The 10,113-nt window shown below is 40.2% G+C and overlaps 1 protein-coding gene across 2 annotated transcripts in view; it reads right to left on the bottom strand.

The window, feature by feature from the left end:
• Positions 1-4,833: 4,833 nt before the first annotated feature.
• Positions 4,834-10,113, bottom strand: part of PSEN1 (presenilin 1) — an 83,707-nt gene continuing 78,427 nt past the window's right edge. For both annotated transcript variants that reach the window (XM_007107203.4, XM_007107204.4), the window contains exons 10-11: positions 7,487-7,605; positions 4,834-6,098 (exon numbers count right to left, since the gene is read on the bottom strand). In XM_007107203.4, the coding sequence (XP_007107265.1) occupies positions 5,943-6,098; positions 7,487-7,605 (275 nt within the window). In that variant the 3' untranslated portion in view covers positions 4,834-5,942. The remainder of the gene's footprint in view (positions 6,099-7,486; positions 7,606-10,113) is intronic.

Raw genomic sequence — 10,113 nt, 5'->3', positions numbered from 1 at the left:
CAACAGTGAGAGGCCCGCGTACCACAAAAAAAAAAAAAAAAAAAAAAAAAAAAGAATAAAAGGCCCTGTGTTGAAAGGTCCCTGTGGTAGGTCAGGTCATCATCCTCCAAGGTTTCTACAAGTCATTTAATGAAGGAGGTATAGTCTAAGTAAAAATGGAAACAGATTTAGTTAACAAATTACGTTTCCCTCTGAGTAAATAAACTGAATTCAAAATCCAATTATCCTTGGGTGTCTCCCACGTTCCTCCTTCCTGATTTTGTTTTTAGCGTATGCTCTTTGTCTTCTTGCCGATTCAGATTCTTCCCTTGTTCCCAAACTTGGTTCAAACCTTATGCTGCTGGAGGACTCTGCTTTTAAACCCTGTCTTTTGTGGATCCCTCCTTACTCTGCTTTCCCATTTAGATCATGTAGTGAGCCAACATCCTACTTGCCTGTACTCGAGCATGCTGTTTCACTTTTAACCAGATGCTAAGCTTTTGGTGGGCAGGGCCTCCTCTGACTCTGACCCACAGAAGAATCCCCAGGGAGAGCTGGCTGTGTTACAAAAAGCTGTGGTACTTACCTAGTGATGCAGGAAACCCAGCCTCATTTCTCCTGCTTCTGTCTGCTTGAGGACATTCTTCCTTCTCATCGAGAGCACCATTATCAGGGCCCCTAAGAATCAGATACCTATCAGCTGATGAGGACACGTCATGATGCTGCTCTGGCAGACTCTAGTGACACTGCCTACAAGATTCATAAAAGCAAATGATGCTTCTGATCCCCATAGGAGGGAAAGACACCTTCTTTGCTTTTTTTTTTTTTATAGTTTATCTATGTTTCTTTGCTTTTTTTTTTTTTTTAAACATCTTTATTACCTTCTTTGCTTCTTGATGCCCTTGGCCAATGTACCCAGGAACACATCTACCACCTCTCCTCTGCTTCTTCTGAAGACAAATAGGCCAACTCTGGTTTTTCTGCCACAAACTTATTTTTGACCAATAATTCCCAACACCGTGTATGCAATTCACTGTTTAGAAACAAAAGGCTTTGTAGAGTTTGGGGGTAGAGTTATAGGACAACCTATGCTCTACCAGGTCAATAAAAGTAATTTGCTTTTTTCCATTCATGTGACCTACGTAATAATTTTTAAAAGATAATCCTCTAGCTTATGAAATATCTACACTGTACTACAACATACATCCTATAAGTTATTTTGATAGTCTTTACATTAATTTGAGTTGGATTGTTTTCTAGAAGAAACATTTTTCAGAAACTAAGTGTTTAAGAATAGTTGAAGGCTTCCCTGGTGGCACAGTGGTTAAGAGTCTACCTGCTAATGCAGGGGACACGGGTTCGAGCCCTGGTCCAGGAAGATACCACATGCCGCAGAGCAACTAAGCCCGTGCGCCACAACTACTGAGGCTGTGCTCTAGAGCCCGCAAGCCACAACTACTGAGCCCACATGCCACAGCTACTGAAGCCCGCGTGCCTAGAGCCCGTGCACCGCAACGAAGAGTAGCCCCCGCTTGCCGCAACTAGAGAAAGCCCGTGTGCAGCAACGAAAACTCAATGCAGCCAAAAATAAATAAATTAATTAATTAAAAAAAAAAAGAATAGTTGAGACTTTCCACAAATAGATTTAATATCGTACCCTTCGGAGATGTGGCCTGCTATAATCCATACCACTTTATCATGAGTGAACGATGGAAACAATGCATTCGTGTTTCTAAACTGTTTCCTGATAATCGCTGAATAGTTTTCACAGTTACATATCATAATACTTTCATGTAGGAAAATTAGCACAACTGGAGTCAGGCGGTCTTTATTAATTTGACAAAAAACAGGAAAATCTGCACTCATCTATCAAAATTATATCTTACCAAGAATTTGAAAGGTATTTAAAAAAGATGTATTCACAGTCTGTCTGAATCGTGTACAAATCAGTGTCTGTAGAAGCAAAAGCCAGACAATGAACACGTGAGGGTAAATGATCCCACTGAAACCCACACCCCAGCACCTTGAAAGCACCATAAACACGACAGTCCTGTACTCAGTTCCAATAGTTGACTTGGAAACTGTCCTGTTGCAACACTTACTTATTTTAAAAGGAAAATTGCTTTCTGGGAAGTCCTTCCTGCTACACAGACCAGGCTGAAGTGCTAACACCAGATTCCAGGGCCCAGGGTGGACCCAACTACTTCCTCAGGGCAACGCTGAAGCTGTCCGAGGCCCTGGGAAACAGCTTAGACATTCAAGAAGGGAGCTCACTTCAGCACCAGGCTGATCTTTAATGCACAGATCTGAGGTGTTTCTTGCCAGAGGAGAGGACTGTTCCAATGATGCTATCCAGATGATTTGGGATGTGAGCGTGATGGTGGCCTTGCTGGGATACCCTGCTCTGCAGCTTCAATGAGGGTTGTGAAGAGCTGAAACCACTGTTTTTAATCTCCTGTGTCTGGGGAATTTAAAATGAGGCAAGAAGATCACAAGGATCACTTCTTGGCTCAAATTTATGATGATATTGTTTCATCCCAGGGCAAAACCAAACAACCAGTTTTCAAGTCTCTTCCCAAACTCAGCATTTAGGATCCTCTTGGAGTTGAGAACGACAAAAGCAAATCTAGGGAAAAAGGAGTACTTTACTGGAAGGATTGGTTTCTGGAAGACTCAAGTCACCATTTTATAACATCAATTTTATAAGCCCTCAATAAGTTACCATGAAAAGGGGTTATTGACAGGTAGCTAATATTTTAGAGAAGTTAAAGCTGGTATTTACCAGAAAACAAGAGACTACAGCTACATTCTGAGGTTACATCTTACTCATTTTTGCATCCTTAGACTCCAGCACCATGCCAGCAACACAGAAGACATTGAACAAAATTTTTCATAGTGGTTTCTGAGCTCATTTTCTTCAGGGCTAGATCATGAATGGGCACATACGCAAGGCCAGGCACTGGGGGTCAGGATCAGAGTCTTCCTTGAGATGTCTGACCCTGGAAGATCTTATGTGGTAGTTCTGTCTCACATTTTACAAAATACGATCAAGACTACATATATAAAGTTTGTTGAGGCCAAGTAAAGGGCAAGGACTAAACATATTATTTGTTTGGGCATCTGTTATGGAAGGAGGGTTTTTAAAATCAAGGGACACTTTGAAAAATGGGGATCCGTGAGTTTAAAAGTAAAAACACCACCTCGTCAGTTGTTGTTTCTGTAGTGAAATCAATAAACTGTTCACTTATGATTTTCTTTCAAGTTGCTTAGAAAGCTTCAACTTTTTCTGATCAAGATAGTTATTTACAGTGAGAGCTGTGATCTGAGGACCACACACTAACCTGGTGAGAATCAAAAACAGAGAAGCGATCCCTTCCTCTTTGAAAAAAAATCCTCTACAAATCCTCCAAATATGGTTGGTATTTCCATAGGCTAGTTTGTGGCAACATTCTGTATGTAAACACTCTCTATTCTTCTGTAGGCAAGTCAGACACAGACATCAGTGGTCGCCCTTCTTCCTACTGTCCTCCCCTTTTTATTAAGCAGGTCAGCTGGGCTGGTCAGGTTTTATCATTTGTTCTGTCTGGTTCCACAGCCACCCCTTGCCCCTGGGTGAGGGCGCATCCTCAGTGGAATTGCTACTGTTTTCTCTGGTGACAATCTATTTTTCATGGTGGAAGACTAGCATTTTGATATTTCAGAAACAACTGAATTGACTCTAAGAAGGTTCAAAGGAAAAGTCTGTGTCTGAGACCGGTGCTTTTTAAAGAAATTAGATGTATTCTCTCTATGCTGAGATGTGGTTCCATCTTGCAGAAAGTGACAGGTCTATTGCAACCTTTCTACATAGGACAGCAATACATAGGATGGATTTGAACACAATCACACACACCACACGCCCTCTTCAGAGATCAGCCCTTCATGAAAGACACAGCATGTTTGGGATCCTCACACAAATAAACTACTCTAGGTCAGGGCTCCCTTCAAGACTGCTTCAAACCTTCAAATCACACATTAGTGTTCAGGTGGCTTTGTTGTAACTGTTGAACTGCATGTCTTCCTGGAAGGTAATACCCACACTGTCACATATCTGAGGAGAAAAAGAAAATCTTGGGAAAAAGGGCCTAAGAGGAGGCCAGTTTTTACACACAGGTTAGTACCGGCACATTACTCCTAAAGTTAGTTTCTTATAAGAAATATTCCATGACAGAAAACAAATACTCTAAACTCCAAGGAGAACCCCAAACCAGATCAAATGATGGCCGGAGAGACAGCAGCAGGAAACAGAGGGAAGGCTGGCCTCTCTTCAGCCACAAGGAGAAACTAAGTTTCTCTCAAATGCTTAGAGTCTGATCACCATGGCTGAGGGCTGTCCGTGGTAAAAGAGGGGGTGTGCCCCAGCAAAGCTTCATCCAGAGGTGCCGTGTGCCCGCAGGCGGCAGCTCTGTTCATGTGCATTGTGCAGCTGAACTACACAGGGCCTGAACTCTGCAGCCCAATACTCACAAAGGTAGATTGAAACGAAAGGTAACGCAGAAGGGAAAACACAAAACACCCATTGTGAGGTTCTTGAGGAATCACTCGGATCCCCTCCTTCCCAGGCCCTGAGCTCATCTTGTCCCATTGGCTGTTGGAGGCCCCTCCTCTCTCCTCTTGGCCACTGGTTCTCCCCCTGACCCTTGGTTCTCCCACAGCTCACCAAGTGAAGTAAAAGCTACCTCCAAGCTTTGTACTGATACAACTAACTCATAAACGTTATAAACCACCAGCTTTTGGCTATTGGTTCAAATTCTGACCTACTGTCAAGAGACAATGGGTTGTAGTTAAAAAGAAAAGACAAACCAGGACAGAAAGTGCTTCACCAGCCATCTTACTCTTCTTTAATCCTACTGTCTTTGGGCACATTGCATTTGCTATTTAAGAAAGTACGACAGCAAGGCTGGTAGCATTGACTCATGACACATCCTTTGCACCACACACAGGGCAAAATCCTAGAACAACTGGATCATCTGCTTCCACAACAGAGCTAGCTGTCTTATTCGCTGTATAGGAGAAGTGCTTGTGAGGGGAGTACCAGGAGAGAGACGGAAGGAGGGAGGGACCTGGGGGCAAGTGAACCTACAATTATGCCTAAAAGTTAGGAATTTGGTGGAAAATCCAGAATTTACCCAAGGGTAATAGGGAATTGCTGAGTTATAGTTCCATTCTTTCCAGAAATAAATGACTGCATTTGGAACCTGAGGTTAAGACTTTTAAGATAAAGCAACCTCAAATAAGTTCAGACTGGCCTTGGGAAGAAATGGCAGCCATAGATGGTAATGAGCTTCAGTGCTTGAGAACAAGAAGTGTCAAAATCAACCTACACCTCTGACTTGACTCAGGTGAAAAAAAGTCTTATTTTAAAATGGTAAGTCTGCAGCAAAAAATCTGAAAGTTTGAGCCCCTTTCCATCTTTCCATTTTGCTCTGGTGCCTGCTCTCCTTACAGTATCTCCCGAAAAGTTTCAGAATTCAATACAGATTTATTAGGTTGACTTTCAACATGTAGTTTAAGATGAAGAGTCCTGTTTGGTTTAAACCATTTCATTTAACCTCTTGGTAATGGTAGTCCTGAGAGTCTGCAGCGTTGGTAAAATCCACCTGTGACCAAAGGTCAACCTGCTGGTGGGAGCAGAGCAACTTTCTGGCCCATCACTTTGCCTTGTTCTTGTCCCTCAAATCTAGCAGTTTCTGCACTGGGGGACTCAGTCCACCACAATGACATGTTCAAAACCATTTTCTGTAGACACCTCCTTCCAACGCCCAATAGTGCAGGTGGTCAGGAAGACTTGGAAGGAAGCTGCAAAAAGTCCAGCTGGGAATCTTGACTTTGTTAGATGTGGACACAGGAAAATCACCTTTGTCCTCCCCAGATTTTATTATAGTCAAAGGAGAAAAATCCATGAGATTCTAACTGCAAATATGCTAGATATAAAACTGATGGAATGCTAATTGGTCCATAAAGGGTTGCACAAGATAATCTGTGGCAAAGTAGAAAACAAGCCCAAAGGTGATAGAGATTGGAAGAGCTGGCAATGCTTTCTTGAAAATGGCGAGGAGCAATAATGTAAGGCACAAACCCTGTGGAGAAGAGGGGAAAAGACACAAACCCAGACATAATTATGCAAGTATTTTGTGCAAATCAACTCAATCACAAGTCTCAGTTTTAATTTAGTTAATTCAATACAATCCTTTGACGTTAACGTTTAGAACAAAATTTTTTCATTAAATCTGGAAACAACATTTATTTTCCTTTGCAACAGAGATCATTATCCATATATTGTTGATATTTCATCCCTAATTCTAGGGAGGGAATAGAATCTGAAAATAAGTAAAATTATTTTTGAAAACAAACAATACTGAAATTTCTATCTAAACTATTGGGTTGGCTACTGTAGATTAAGTTTGGCTAGCTAAAAATCCCAGAGGTGAAGAACATTCTTTATGCTGTCTGGGGGCAAAAAGATGCTCATGGAATAAACCAATAAAAGTTTGTTTATAAAGTGTATACTGTTTTCTTATAAACACAGAGCAGCTTTATAATACACCCCATTTTTTATCCTAGTTACTGAGACATTAACTATAAAGTCTGGAGGGTGAGCTGCATTTAAGGTTTATCCAAAGTAAGTAATTTTCTTCTTAAAAGCTTCAACACATCCAGAAAACTAACCTCAAAAGAGAAATAAAATAAATGAAAATTCTAACTGGTCATATGATTAAGATAAATCACAAGTGTAATCATAAAATAAATGCATAAGTAAAGGCTCTCTCCTAACCTCTCAACCAACTTCACTCACATATATCAAAGACATCACATCTTTAGCAAAAATAGCAATAAGGAATATGAATTATTTACTTAAATCATTGTCTTGAAAGCTTCAGGCTCACGTTGTAGCACTATAAGCAAAATCTATGTGTGATCGTGCACTGAGTTAGCTTTTCTTGCCTCATACTTACTGCCCAAAGGACACTGTATGCTTCAGGTCATGGCCTTAAACACAATACCACCACCAAACGCAGACTAAGTGAGGATCTGCTTACCCCTTTAAGACTGATCTAATTCCTTACATTATCTATGCTGCTGGGCTTGAAGCAATGGTTCCTACTCGGAGGTACTTACCAGAATTTCCTGGGGAACTTTAAAAAAAATACACAATTAAAACAAATTAAATATTCAGTTGGCCAAAAACTTCGTTTGGGTTTTCCATAACATCTTATGGAAAAGCCTGAATGAACTTTTTGGCTAGCCCACTAATATCTCAGGGTAGAGACCCACAGTTTTAAAAGCTCCCAGGTGATTTTAATGTGTGGCCAGGTAGAGAATTACTCAGGTGAGGTCCAATTATTTGTGTTTTAAAAAAAGCTCCCCAGGTGATTGGAACACTCAGCCTGGCTGGGGTTAAAAGGACCACCTTTTAATCAGAATTTTGAGATGAGTTCTGACATGTTTTTAATCCGTGTATACTTACAATTAATATGGCTACAAAACAGGCTATGGTTGTGTTCCAGTCTCCACTGGCTGTTGCAGAAGCTTTACCAACCAGAACACTGTAGAAAATGAAATCTCCTAATCCAAGTTTTACTCCCCCTAAAAAGGAAAGATTATGAATATAAAGTCTGTCACTCTTAAAAAAAAGAAAGTTTGTCACTCTTTGCTATGACTTCACAATTCAAAACTGTCACTGCCCCCCGCCCCCCATCCTATGCTGAATGAGAAGTCAGTAAATGATATCATACAAAATTAGGCTTTAGCTACGTTTTCCCTTTCCTTTTTGGTTTTCTATAACAGGAGGTTCGGATGTTATGTGGCTAACTCTGGTGTCTTAACAGTAGATGCTGCTGTTATATAGCAAAAATAATAACAATAAATAATAATTGTCATCTACTGAATGCCTAGTTTATACCTGCACTTGTTCTAATAAATTCTCACAAGAACCCCTATGAGATAGGTATCATCTCCTTTTTTTTGAAAAACAGCTTTACTGAGGTATAATTTATTTCATAAAATGCACCCACTGTAAAATGTACAATTCAATGACTGAAAAAATTTAGAGTTGTGCAACCATCACCACAATCCACCATATTTCCATCACCCCAATTAAGATACCTTGTGTTCATTTACAGTTAATCTCCACTCCCCTCCCAGGCCTTAAGCAACCACTGATCTGCTTCCTAACTCTATAAATCTGCCTTTTCTAGACACTGCACAGAAATGGACTCATACAATATGAAGTCTTTTGTGACTGGCTTCTTTCATTTAACATAATTTTTAAAAATTGAAGTATAGTTGACATACAATGTTGTGTTAGTTCCAGGTGTACAACAAAGTGATTCAGATATATATATATATATATATATATATATATATTCTTTTTTTTCCAGATTCTTTTCAATTATAGGTTATTACAAGATATTGAAAATAGCTCCCTGTGCTATACAGTAGGTCCTTGTTGTTTATCTACTTTAAATATAGTACTGTATATCTGTTAATCCCAAACTTCTAAATTATCCCCCCTGCCCCACACTTTCCCCTTTGGTAACCATAGTTTGTTTTCTATGTCTGTGAGTCTATTTCTGTTTTGTATGTAAGTTCATTTGTATCATATTTTAGATTCCACATGTAAGTGATATCATATGATATTTGTCTTTCTCTGTCTGATTTACTTCACTCTGGATGATAATCTCTAGGTCCATCCATGTTGCTGCAAATGGCATTATTTCAATCTTTTATATGGCTGAGTAATATTCCATTGTGTATATATACCACATCTTCTTTATCCATTCTCCTGTCAATGGACATTTAGGTTGCTTCCATGTCTTGGCTATTGTAAACAGTGCTGCTATGAACACTGGGGTGCATGTATCTTTTTGAATTAGAGTTTTCGTCTTTTCCAGATATATGCCCAGGAGTGAGGTTGCAGGGTCCTATGGTAACTCTATTTTTAGTTTTTTAAGGAACCTCCATACTGTTCTCCATAGTGGCTGCACCAATTTACATTCCCACCAACAGTGTAGGAGGGTTCCTTTTTCTCCACACGCTCTCCAGCATGTATTATTTGTAGACTTTTTGATAATGGTCATTCTGACTGGTGTGAGGTGATACCTCACTGTAGTTTTGATTTGCATTTCTCTAATAATTAGTGATGTTGAGCATCTTTTCATATGCCTGTTGGCCATCTGTATTAACATAACATTTTTTAGGTTTATCCATGACATTGCATGTGTCTGTAGTTTGTTGCTTTTCACTGGTGAATAGTTTTTCACTGTATGGATATAGTATATTTTGTTTATCCATTTACCAGTTGATGGACATTTAGATTGTTTTCAGTTTTGGGCTATTATGAATAATGCTGCTAGGAATATCAGTGCACACATCTCTGTGTGGGCAGACTGCTTTCATTTCCATCGGGTAGATTCCTAGGAGTGGCACTGTTGGGTTATATGGTAAGTTTATGTTTAGCCTTTTGAGAAACTGCCAAACTGTTTTCCATACTGGCTGTACCAGTACATTCCCACCAGCAGTGCACAAGGGTTCCAGTTTCTTCAGTCCTTACCAGCACTTGGCATTGCTGTCTTTTTGATTATAGCCATTCTGATTCATGATGTTGAGTATCTTTTCATGTGCTTATTAGCCATTATGTCTCTCCTTTGGGGAAATATCTACCCAAAGTGTTACCCTATTTTTTAATTAGGTTATCTTCCTATTACTGAGTTGTAAGCATTCTCTGTATACCCTAACTATAAATCCTTTAACAGGATTTGCAATGATTTGCAAATATTTTCTCTCAGTCTGTGGCTCCTTTTCCTTTTCTTAATGGTATCTTTTTATTTTTTTAATTGTGGTAAAATACACAGTTCAATGGCATTAAGTACATTCATATTGTTGTGCTACCATCACCACCATCCATCCACGGAACTCTTCATCTTGCAAAACTGAACCTCTGGGCTTCCCTGGTGGCGCAGTGGTTGAGAATCCGCCTGCCGATGCAGGGGATACGGGTTCGTGCCCCGGTCCGGGAAGATCCCACATGCCGCGGAGCGGCTGGGCCCGTGAGCCATGGCCGCTGAGCCTGCAAGTCCGGAGCCTGTGCTCCGC

The sequence above is a fragment of the Physeter macrocephalus genome, chromosome 11, assembly GCF_002837175.3.
Source record: "Physeter macrocephalus isolate SW-GA chromosome 11, ASM283717v5, whole genome shotgun sequence".
NCBI classification, from domain to species: Eukaryota; Metazoa; Chordata; class Mammalia; order Artiodactyla; family Physeteridae; genus Physeter; species Physeter macrocephalus.
Note: the sequence above shows the minus strand (reverse complement) of the source record. Positions and strands in the feature narration are given on the sequence as shown.